At 53.1% G+C, this 12,513-nt stretch overlaps 1 protein-coding gene across 6 annotated transcripts in view; it reads left to right on the top strand.

Moving 5' to 3' along the window:
* LOC135767225 (scavenger receptor cysteine-rich domain-containing protein DMBT1-like) overlaps window positions 1-12,513 on the top strand; it is a 140,903-nt gene that overhangs the window by 55,553 nt on the left and 72,837 nt on the right. For 5 of the 6 annotated variants that reach the window (XM_073813981.1, XM_073813979.1, XM_073813980.1 and 2 more), the window contains exon 2: window positions 12,399-12,422. In XM_073813981.1, the coding sequence (XP_073670082.1) occupies window positions 12,399-12,422 (24 nt within the window). Of the gene's footprint in view, window positions 1-11,983; window positions 12,147-12,398; window positions 12,423-12,513 lie in introns of those variants that run through there. The other variant, XM_073813977.1, reaches the window with a different exon arrangement.

Here is a 12,513-nt window from a genome sequence, read left to right as displayed (position 1 = left end):
GTGAGAGCTCTGTGTCTTTTTAAAGACAGCCACTCTCTCGTATATGCGGAGATCAGCGTCCTTTTCAGGATAGCTTTTCGCCCGTGCGATCTTGGATGTGAGAAGTATAAGGGTTCCAGTGACGGTCACGAGCGCTGTCTTCGTGCTCAGGCATCGAGCACTCCGGGGCTGCATTCGTGGAGAGTTTCTGTTCTCTCTGTGAGAGCATAACCCTCTTGGATTGCGGAGACGACTGTCGTTTCTACGGGAACGCTGTCCGCGCCTTTGCAGTGCTGACGCCGCCATGGTGCGGCTGTCAAGTGCTAGCAGGGCGCCCTTCGCGTCATTACGCTGAGTAGGACGGAGGATGCGTCCTCCACCTACCGGCCTTCTCATCCTCAGCCGGTTGAGGCTCCGGTGGAGACTGCAGAGTCGTGTTCTACAATGTCTGCCGAATCCATTGGACCTCCTTCTGGTCCCGTCACTTCTGCAGCATCAGAGGGGTGTCCATTTTTCCTCCGAGGCAGAGTCGTTCCGGAGATGGCGGCCGTGCCCGCTCGAGCGGCGGAGACGGTAGAGTTGGAAAGGTTAACCCCTCTCCGCCCGAACCGTCCCGCCCACATGATTGGTACTTTGGAGCTGCTCGGGACTCTCGGTCCTCTCCTCCTGTGCCTTTCTTTCCCGACGGCACGAAGAGCTGACGTGATTTGCGGCCGTCCGGCCGTTCAGCTTTCACCCCTCACCTCCCTCACCAACGGAGCCGCCAAGGGCGGGGACCCCTTCAGTGGAGCGGGATGCGTTCCTGGAGGGACCACCCAACCCTTCCCTCCCGTGTTTGTAGACAGTCGTCCGGTTACGGACGCTGCCCATCAGGCATGCCGGAGAGGCGGCTTCGCCCCTGCTTGCTGCAGGCTCACCAAGGATTTACGAGGGAGGCCGCGACCTTCAGTCGTGCGATGTCCACCACAGTGGTTCAAGATCGCCACCTTTGGCTGTGTCTGGCTGACATGACGGATGCAGACGAGAACAACTTGAATTCTCCTGTCTCACAGACCGGCCTCTTCGGCGAGCCAGGGGAGTCGTACAGCTCCGCTGCGCAGACTGAGGCGATCTCCTAGGTCATGCCCTGGCGGAAGAGAGCTGCCCTTGGTCCACCACGCCGGCTCCTCAGTCTGCCTCTCGCCGTCGGCGTCCTGCGGCGACCACCTCCGTTCCCCTCCTCGGACCCCATCTCGGCAGCGCAGGGGAACCGGTCGTCAGCAGCTCGCCCCGCCCGCTTAGCCGCTTCCCGTGAAATTCGGGAGTTTAAGTGGCCAGTGAACGGGCGACCCGGATTGGCAGAGGATCACTCTTCAGGAGATGGAGCTCCTTCCCCCGATAGAGGGTCGGGTGGAAAATCCTTGGTTTGCATATGTTCCACCGGCTGTTCGGCCGGTACCCACTTAACCACACATAAGAGTGCATTCCTCTTCACTCTCTAGGTCTCCGGAGGATCGAGAGAGCCGTGGGCGCGTACACACCAGCTCCCCTACCTCTCCTCTATCGCCAGCGGGTGACCTGAGGAGTCCGAGCTCTCCGCTGAGGAGACCGGACCACCAGCACCCTCATCGGAGTCTGTGCTCTCCGTAGAGGAGACCAGACGACCGTTACCCTCAGCGGGCTCAGGTCAGTGTCACACACACATACTGTAGATGTTTATGCTGTCACAGCAGACGCACCGGCAGTCCCACCTGTCTCGCTTCGCTGCCCCACCGGGGGGAATTCGGTAGTGTCGTTATTTCTCCTCGTACGGTGCCTGGGTGCTTGGCTTCAGTTCCCAGCCCGTTTCGTTGGGTTTTACGCACGATCCGCCTCGGTTACGAATCCGGCACACCCCAAAATTCGGGCTTTCGTTTCACTGTGGTGAAAGCGTCCGCTGCACATGTACTGCGTGCAAAAGTCGATATCCTGTTGGCGAAGGATGTTCGAGCCGGTCCCTCTTACTGAGATGATGATGATAGGGTTTTTCCAGCCTTTATCTCATAGTACCCAAAATACGCGGCGGGTTACGATCGATTTGATTTACGCACCGGCTCTACGAAGGTGTTCTTTTTGGATGATAACGCCGAGGCTCGTATTTCAATATTCAGATCGGTTTGCAGCCTTAGACCTGTAAGACGTGTACTTTATGTGTCCATCTCCCCTCGCTTTAGACCGTTTTTTCCTCTGCGTCGTGGGGTGGGCATATTAATACTAAGTACACCGTTCGAGCTGTCTCTCTCTCTCTCCGTGTCTCCATGTGCTAGTCACGGCATTAAAATATCAGAGAGAGAGCGTTGTTCGCATTCTGCTTTTATGTACGTCGACTTATAATAGCCCGTTCTTGGCAGACGTGCGCGAACACAGAGAGTTAATGCTTCGGCATCTCGCTCGTTTTTGTCTTCAGGTCGACTGGGAAAGAGCAACTTTGCCCCGTGCAGAGGATCCTTTTTCTCAGCATGGAAATAAGACTCGATCGACTAATTGGCGTGTTTTACAAGAGCGCGCAACCAGTCAGTTCTGACTTGCCTCGGTTTAATATGAGGGAAGTACGCGGTCCCTCTGAAACAATTTCAGAAGCTCCTGGACATATGACAGCATGCTGCGGCTGTGACACCGCCCGAGCTGCTTCATATGAGACCGCTTCAGCGTTGGCTTACGATCGAGTCTCGAGGAGAGCGTGACACACCGGCATACACCGTGTAAACATTACACCTGCGTGTCATTTCAATTTTTCCCCGTGGTAGACCCGGCATTTCCGATAGATGTGCCCCTGAGGGGTCTCCTGGCATTCTGTAGCATGCAATGCCCTCAGCACGGGATGATCAGCCACGTATGACGGGCTTGCAGTCTCAGGGGTGTGCATAGCACCCCATATGCCGCGAGCGGTGCGCTGTATATCTGGGACTTGTACGCTCCGCTATGGAGATGCGAGGGAAGGATGTATTAGCCGACACCGATAACATTGCGACTGTTGCGTTATTTACCATTAAGGCGGTTTTGCGCTCTCGTCACCTGTCGCATCTCGCTCGTCATCTCCTCCTTTGGAGTCAGAAGCATCTGAGGTCCCTTCGTGCCATTTTCTTCCCGGGTCGCTCAATACAGCGGCAGACGCGCTTCCCGAGCTGCGCCCCCGGCGAATGGCGACTCCACCCCCAGACGGTCCAGCTAATTTGGATGAAGTTCGGTCGTGCGTAGATGGATCTGTTTGCGTCGCCGGACGATACCCACTGTCGCCTATTTTATTCACTAACCGAGGGCAGCCTCGGCGTGAATACGTTGGCACACAGCTGGCCGCGGGGGATGCGTAAATACGCATTCCTTTCAGTGAGCTTTATCGCGCAGACTCTGTGCGAAGTCAGGCAGGACGAGGAGAGCCTTTTTATTAATCGTCTGTACTGGACGACTAGGAATTGCTTTTCATAGTTAATGCTCCTCTCGACAGCCCTCCCTGGCGGATTCCCCTGAGGAAGGACTTTCTTTCTCTAGGAAGGGGCACATTTGGCACTCGCGCCCCGACCTGTGGGATCTCCATGTATGGTCGTTGAGCGCTCGCAAGGTTTAGGTGATTTATCGCAAGCGGTATCTAACACCATCGACGCGGTTCGAGCACCGTCCACAAGACGGGATTACGCGCTTAATGAAACCTTTTTCGTCACCTGGTGCTCTTTGCAACGCGAGGACCCCAGAGAATGCCCATTAACATTGTGCTTTATATCTTCTACATAGGTTAGATGGTAGGCTGTCCCTTCGCCATTAAAGTTGATATCGCCGCTATTTCTGCTCGTCACTCACTCACTTATCAACGGCAGATCAGTGGGCCAGCATGATTTGGTTATTACATTTTAAGAGGCGCTCGCAGGCTAAACCCCTCGCGCCCTCCCTCCATTTCTCCTGAGACCTGTCCATGGTGCTGAAGCCCTTCAGGTCCTCCATTTCAGCCTTTGCAGTCTGCGAGTCTGAAGTTTTTGTCAATGAAACTCTGACCCTGCTAGCATTGGCCTCCGTGAAGAGAGTAGGGAATTTACATGCATTCTCTGTTGACGATTCGTGCCTTTAGTTTGGTCCTGCTGTCTCACTAAGACCCAGACCAGGCTACGTGCCCAAAGGTCTCACCACTCCCTTCAGAGATCAGGTGGTGAGCTTGCAAGCACTGCCCCTGGAGGAGGCAGACCCAACCGTGGCTTTGTTGTGCCCACGCAAAGCCTCAGGACCTCAGACCAGCTCTTTGTTTGTTTTGGTGGCCAGCAGAAAGGGAAAGCTGTCACTAAGCAGAGGATGTCTCATTGGATAGTTGATTCTATCACCCTGGCTTATAATCTTCAGGGTATTCCTTGCCCCTTAATTTGAGAGCGCACTCCACACGGAGTGTTGCCTCATCTTGGGCTCTCGCTCGTGGTTCCTCGCTAACAGACATCTGCACAGCTGCTGGTTGGGCGACACCTAATATGTTCATTAGATTCTACAGTGTTCGTATCGAGCCTGTATCCTCTCGTGTTCTTTCCTCATCAGGGGGAGCACGGAGAACAGTCTCGCAGGTCGGCTTGCAGCCTCCAACTGATGCTTCATAACTGTGTCAGTATGGAAGGCCTTCAGAACAAAAATGCGTAATGGTTTGAATTGTTCTTCCTCCGCTGCCTTGGCAGCCTTTGTTGCGGAGCATTGGCTGTCAGCCTTTCACTAGCTGTATCCTCGCGAACCTACGGGTCTGGCTCGGGCTCCACATTGTGTCCCACCGGGTTCCTTTGTGAGTATTTTTCCGTGGGGTTAATCCTACCAGCCCACGTTTCCCTTAGCAGAGCTCTGCTTTGCTTACACAGCCACGGCTGTCTTATTCCTCAACTACGGTTGACTTTCGCCCACCATTAGCCCTTAACAGGGTGGTGGCTTCCGCAGCGTTCCTATACCGCTCAGATAGGGCGCTTCCCAGTCGCTGGCACTACTGTGGGGTTATAGAACATCTAGTGCCCGGCCTTCTGCCTTAAAACCTATCTCCTCCTCCTTAAGTGGAACCGGAGGGCTTTACGCAGACACTGGAAAGTAGACTAAAAGAAAGTAGACTAATCCTTAAAAACAACCCAATATTTTTTAGAGTGTTCCTACAGGGCAAATCATGGTTTTAAGTTTCTTTGTGTGACTTCAACAGTTTGTTTCATGTTGACTTTCCAGTGTAATGTTGTAACCCCCATCTATAAAGTCCACTATAAAAGTACATCAGCTCGACATAATTAATTGTCTGTTAGTAAAAGGTGAAATGAAACTGCTGAAATGCAAGACATCTTTTTAAACAAATTAAATTGTTTCTGTAGAGTAAGCGTTTCATGAGAAAAGGAAGTTGGCATGGTGAACGACAGAAACTTTTATCAAATTGTAGTTCCCTTTCAGTCGGTCACTACGACGTCACGTCGTGACCGACGAATTGGGAACTCGCTTAGAGAGACCAATCTGCTTCGAATACTACTAAAACGCCAATGAACTTGGCATTGAGATATTTGCATAATGCTGGCGCCGCCCCGCCAGGTGCGTATATAAGCAGCAGGTGCAAATAGGGAAATTAGCTTTTTATCGCTTCGAAAGCCGGCAGTATCTGCTACTGAGAAGCTACTTTACTCTGTTGGGATTTGATTGCTGAAGTTGGTTGGACTAGCAGTACCACAGCGGACGCTTCGCTTAATTCCACGGCTCTACACCTGTTTGTTGTTTTGAGTTTAGTGTGTGCGTTGCCTTCCCTGTGCGCATCATCAACTGAGCATCTGAGTGAATTTCCCTAAAAGAGTGATACGAGAGAGCTTTGTGCCTTGTTAAAGGCAGCCACTCTCTCGTATATCCGGACATCAGCGTCCTTTTCAGGATGGCTTTTCGTCCGTGCGATCTTGGGTGCGGCAAATATATGGGTCCGAAGGACGGTCACGAGCGTTGTCTTTCGTGTTTGGGCATCGAGCACACAGAGGCAGCGTTCGCTGGGGGTAACTGTTCTCACTGCGAGAACATGTCCCTTGTGGATTTGCGTAGACGGTTGTCTTTCCTCAGGGAAAAGTGCAACCCCTGTCATGCGAGTGCTGAACCAGCCACGGTGCGGCTGTGAAGCTCTCAAGGGACGACCTGCGCATCACTGTGCTGAGCCAGTCGGGGGATTCGTCCTCATGCTCTTAGCCTCCTCATCCACAGCCGGTTGATGTGCCGATGGAGACTTCAGCGTCGTGTTCTACGATGTCTCTAAAATCCATCGTGCCTCCCTCCGGGTCCACCGACGCCACAGCATCCGAGGGTGGGCCTCCTCCCCCTGACGTGGACCCCAACGCCCTTCCTCCCTCTGGTCGGGTTGGGACGCCGGAGTTCGATCCAGAGATGGTGGCCGTGCTCGCTCGAGCGGCGGAGACCGTAGAGTTAGAGTGGGTTCCCCCCTCAGCCCGAGCCGTCCCGCCTGGATGATTGGTTCTTTGGAGCTGCCCGGGTGTCACAACCCTCTCCACCGGTGCCTTTCTTCCCCGAGGTGCACGAGGAGCTGACTAGAACCTGGAAGTCGCCATTTTCTACCAGATTACGGCCGTTTCAGCCCTCCCCCCTCACCTCCCTCACCAGCGGAGCCGCTAAGGGTTATACGGGGATCCCTCCCGTGGAGCGCGCGGTCGCGATGCAGCTGTGTCCGGCTAACGCTCCCTCTTGGAAGGACCGCCCAACCCTCCCCTCTCGTGCCTGCAGACAGTCCTCCGGTTTAACAGGCGCTGCCCACCAGGCATGTGGAGAGGCGGCTTCAGCCCTGCACGCAATGGCGTTGCTGCAGGTTCACCAAGCGAAGGCCTTGAGGGATCTGCACGAGGGAGGACACGACTCGCCTGTCCTTTCGGAGCTCCGGGCTGCCACTGACCTGGCTCTTCGCGCTACGAAGGTGACAGCTCAGGCGATTGGTCGTGCCATGTCCACGATGGTGGTCCAGGAACGCCACTTATGGCTATGTCTGGCGGACATGTCGGATGCGGAGAAGAATAAGTTCTTGGACGCTCCAGTGTCCCAGGCTGGCCTCTTCGGTGAGTCGGTGGAGTCTTTCGCCCAGCAGTTCTCCGCCGCCCAGAAGCAGACGGAGGCGATCGCTCAGATCATGCCCCGGCGCAAGCGACCTGCATCTCGCCCTCCAGCGCCGGCGGGCCCGTCTGCTCCTCGCCGAGGGCGCCCTGCGGCGGCTGCCTCCACCCCCCCCACTAGAACATCTTCCAGGCCACGGAGGGGGAACAGCCGTCGGCAGCCCGCCCCGCCCGCCCCACCCGCTTCCCGTGGTAAACGGAAATCGAAGCGGCCCTGAGACGGGCGACCTGGATTTGGATGGGATCACTCTACGGGAGACGGTGACGGCATCGCTCCCTCCACCGGTAGAGGGCCGGGTGGAGAATCTTTGGTTTCGTTTTGTTTCTGTTCCGCCGGCTTCTCAGCCGGCACCCACAAAACCACAAAAAGAGTGCATTCCTATTCCTTCTCCAGGTCTTCAGAGGATCGAGAGAGATGTGAGCGGGCATTCACATGCTCTTCCTCCCTCTCCTCTATCGCCAGCGGGTGTCCTGAGGAGTCCCAGCTCTCCGCTGAGGAGACGGGACCACCAGCACCCTCATCGGAGTCTGTGCTCTCCGCTGAGGAGACCAGACGACCGTCACCCTCAGCGGGCTCAGGTCAGTGTCACACACACACATACTGTAGATACTTATGCTGTCTCAGCAGACGTACCGGCAGTACCACCTGTCCCGCTCCGCCGCCCCCCCCGCGGGTACCCCGGTAGTGCCGTTAATTCCCCTCGTACGGTCCCTGGGGGCTTGGCTTCAGCTTCCCAGCCCGTCTCGTTGGGTTTTACGCACTGTCCGCCTCGGTTACGAAATACAATTCAGCCGGCACACACCCAAATTCTCGGGCATTCGTTTCACCACGGTGAAAGCGTCCGATGCACATGTACTGCGTGCAGAGGTCGAAGTCCTGCTGGCGAAGGACGCGATCGAGCCGGTCCCTCCAACCGAGATGAGGTCGGGCTTCTACAGCCCGTATTTTATAGTACCCAAAAAGGGCGGGGGGTTGCGACCGATCTTGGATTTGCGCGTTCTGAACAAATCTCTGCAGAGGAGGTCTTTCAGGATGATAACACCGAAGCAAATATTCAATTCGCCCCCAAGATTGGTTTGCGGCAATAGACCTGAAAGACGCGTACTTTCATGTGTCCATTCTCCCTCGTCACAGACCGTTTCTCTGGTTTGCGTTCGAGGGACGGGCATACCAGTACAAAGTTTTACCGTTCGGGCTGTCTCTCTCTCCCCGTGTGTTCACGTAAGTAGTGGAGGCGGCGTTAAAACCCCTCAGAGAGAGCGGTGTTCGCATTTTAGCTTACCTCGACGATTGGCTTATAATAGCGCATTCTCGGCGGACGCTTTGCAAGCACAGAGATTTAACGCTTCGGCAACTCGCCCGTTTGGGTCTTCGGGTCAACTGGGAAAAGAGCAAACTCTGTCCCACGCAGAGGATCTCTTTTCTCGGGATGGAACTGGACTCGATCGATTTATCGGCGCGTTTGACAGAAGAGCGCGTCCAGTCAATTCTGACTTGCCTCGGTTCATTTCGAGGGAAGAATGCGGTCCCGCTGAAACAATTTCAAAAGCTCCTGGGGCATATGGCAGCAGCAGCGGCTGTGACACCGCTCGGGCTGCTCCATATGAGACCGCTTTAGCATTGGCTTCACGATCGAGTCCCGAGGAGAGCGTGGCGCGCCGGCATCCATCGTGTAACTATTACACATGCGTGTCGCCTAACATTCCCCCCGTGGTCGGACCCCGCGTTTCTCAGGTCCGGTGTGTCCATGAGACAGATCGCTCGGCATGCTGTTGTACATACAGATGCGTCCGACACGGGCTGGGGTGCCACGTACGACGAGCTTACGGCTTCAGGGGTGTGGACAGCACCCCAGTTGCACTGGCATTATATCTGGGACTTGTACGCTTCGCTACGGAGCTGCGAGGGAAGAATGTACTAGTACGCACCAACAACACTGCGACCGTTGCATATATCAACCGTCAAGGCGGTTTGCGCTCCCGTCACCTGTCGCATCTCGCTCGTCATCTCCTCTTTTGGAGTCAGAAGCATCTGAGGTCCCTTCGTGCCATTCACATTCCGGGCTCGCTCAATACAGCAGCGGACGCGCTTTCTCGAGCTGCGCGCCCCGGCGAATGGCGACTCCACCCCCAGACGGTCCAGCTAATTTGGATGAAGTTCGGTCGTGCGCAGATAGACCTGTTTGCGTCGCCGGACGATACCCACTGTCGCCTATTTTATTCACTAACCGAGGGCAGCCTCGGCGTGGACGCTTTGGCACACAGCTGGCCTCGGGGGATGCGCAAATACGCATTCCCCCCAGTGAGCTTAATCGCACAGACACTGTGCAAAGTCAGGCAGGACGAGGAGAGCCTTTTACTGATCGCCCCATATTGGACGAGCAAGAATTGGTTTCCAGAATTAATGCTCCTCGCGACAGCCCCTCCCTGGCGGATTCCCCTGAGGAAGGACCTTCTTTCTCAAGGAGGGGGCACATTATGGCACCCGCGCCCCGACCTGTGGGATCTCCATGTGTGGTCGTTGAGCGCACGCAAGGTTTAGGTGATTTACCGCAAGCGGTATCTAACACAATCGACGCAGCACGAGCTCCGTCCACAAGACGGGCTTACGCGTTTAAATGGAACCTTTTCGTCACCTGGTGCTCTTCGCAACGCGAGGACCCCAGAGAATGCCCTATTAACATCGTGCTTTTATATCTTCAACATAGGTTAGACGGTAGGCTGTCACCCTCCACCATTAAAGTTGATATCGCTGCTATTTCTGCTCATCACTCACTTATCAACGGCAGATCAGTTGGTCAGCATGATTTGGTTATTAGATTTTTAAGAGGCGCTCGTATGCTAAACCCCTCGCGCCCTCCTTCTATTCCTCCCTGGGACCTGTCCATGGTGCTGAAAGCCCTTCAGGCCCCCCCGTTCAAGCCTTTGCAGTCTGCGAGTCTGAAGCTTTTATCAATTAAAGCTCTGACCCTGCTAGCATTGGCTTCAGTGAAGAGAGTAGGGGATTTACATGCATTCTCTGTTGACGATTCGTGCCTTCAGTTTGGTCCTGCTGCCTCGAGCATAACATTGAGGCCCAGACCAGGCTACGTGCCCAAAGTTCCCACCACTCCTTTCAGAGATCAAGTGGTGAGCTTGCAAGTGCTGCCCCCGGAGGAGGCAGACCCAACCATGGCTTTGTTGTGCCCCGTACGCGCACTGCGATTCTACGTGGACCGCACGCAAAGCCTCAGGACCTCAGACCAGCTCTTTGTTTGTTATGGTGGCCAGCAGAAAGGGAAGGCTGTCACCAAGCAGAGGATGTCTCATTGGATAGTTGATACTATCGCCCTGGCTTATAATCTTCAGGGTATTCCTTGCCCCTTTAATTTGAGAGCGCACTCCACACGGAGTGTTGCCTCATCTTGGGCTCTCGCTCGTGGTTCCTCGCTAACAGACATCTGCAGAGCTGCTGGTTGGGCGACACCTAATATGTTCATTAGATTCTACAGTGTTCGTATCGAGCCTGTATCCTCTCGTGTATTTTCCTCACCAGGGGGAGCACGGAGAGCAGTCTCGCAGGTCGGCTTGCAGCCTCCAACGGATGCTTCATAACTTTGTCAGTATGGAAGGCCTTCAGAGCAAAAATGCGTAATGGTTTGAATTGTTCTTCCTCCGCTGCCTTGGCAGCCTTTGTTGCGGAGCATTGGCTGTCAGCCTTTCACTAGCTGTATCCTCGCGAACCTACGTGTCTGGCTCGGGCTCCACATTGTGTCCCACCGGGTTCCTTTGTGAGTATTTTTCCGTGGGGTTAATCCTACCAACCCACGTTTCCCTTAGCAGAGCACTGCTTTGCTTGCACAGCCACGGCTGTCTTTATTCCTCAACTATGGTTGACTTTCGCCCACCATTAGCCCTTAAGACGGGCGGTGGCTTCCGCAGCGTTCCTATCCCGGTCAGGTAGGGCGCTTCCCAGTCGCTGGCACTTCTGTGGGGTTAAAGGAACATCTAGTGCCCGGCCTTCTGCCTTAAAACCTATCTCCTCCTCCTTAAGTGGAACCGGAGGGCTTTACGCAGACACTGGAAGAGGTCAGCCCCTAGTGGCGTTTTGGTAGGGATTCCGTATTCGTCGGTCACGACGTGACGTCGTAGTGACCGACTGAAAGGGAACGTCTCGGTTACGGATGTAACCCTCGTTCCCTGAAGGAGGGAACGGAGACGTCACGTCCCGTCGCCACAGGGCTGCCCCCTGCTGTTTATCTGCCGGTCTCATTCTCCCGGCTTTCTCAGCGAAAAGAAGCTAATTTCCATATTTGCACCTGCTGCTTATATAGGCACCTGGCGGGGCGGCGCCAGCATTATGCAAATATCTCAAGGCCAAGTTCATTGGCGTTTTAGTAGTATACGAAGCAGATTGGTCTCTCTAAGCGAGTTCCCAATTCGTCAGTCACGACGTGACGTCTCCGTTCCCTCCTTCAGGGAACGAGGGTTACATACGTAACCGAGACGTTCTATTAAAGTCCATTAAAATGAGAAAAATCCTGGAATGTTTTCCTCAAAAAAATAATTTTTTCTCGACTGAACAAAGAAAGACATCAACATTTTGGATGACTTGGTGGTGAGTAAATTATCTGGATTTTTTTAAAGAAAGTAGACTAATCCTTTAAAAACAACCCAATATTTTTTAGAGTGTTCCTACAGGGCAAATCATGGTTTTAAGTTTCTTTGTGTGACTTCAACAGTTTGTTTCATGTTGACTTTCCAGTGTAATGTAGTAACCCCCATCTATAAAGTCCACTATAAAAGTACATCAGCTCGACATAATTAATTGTCTGTTAGTAAAAGGTGAAATGAAACTGCTGAAATGCAAGACATCTTTTTAAACAAATTAAATTGTTTCTGTAGAGTAAGCGTTTCATGAGAAAAGGAAGTGGGCATTGTGAACGACAGAAACTTTTATCAAATTGTAGTTTTCTACGGCATAAACGGAAGAATTACAAATATAGGATATTAATGATATTATCTTTGGAGCACTCAGAAACAACAAAAGAAAAACAATGCGAAGATCTCTTCTTACTTTGATTTTAGGTAAATTCAGTAAATTCAGTTTTGGAAATCATGTTTTGGCGAGGTATTTTTTAAACTTATATGTTGTTTTAAATTACTTTAAAGTAGTCAGCCTTTGACAAAAATTTGCCAAAATGTACCCTTTGTATTTTGATGTCTCACCCTCACTCACTGCTTCTTAAACAGTAGTAAATAAGTTTTCTGTGCTCATTTTTGACGTTATTATTTGATCTAATTTATCTAGTAAAAAAACTTTGTTATTTATCTCAACAGCCTGTGCTCTGAGTTCTTCATCTGGTAGGTAGACTGCATGTTTTCCTCTTTAACTGTCTTTCTATCGTCTACTTTAATACTCAGATTTTGGTTTATTCTATTCATTAAAGCTGCA

Source organism: Paramisgurnus dabryanus, chromosome 3 (assembly GCF_030506205.2).
Source record: "Paramisgurnus dabryanus chromosome 3, PD_genome_1.1, whole genome shotgun sequence".
Taxonomy (NCBI): domain Eukaryota; kingdom Metazoa; phylum Chordata; class Actinopteri; order Cypriniformes; family Cobitidae; genus Paramisgurnus; species Paramisgurnus dabryanus.
The sequence above is the reverse complement of the archived record's forward strand: the minus strand, read 5'-3'. Positions and strand labels throughout refer to the sequence as shown.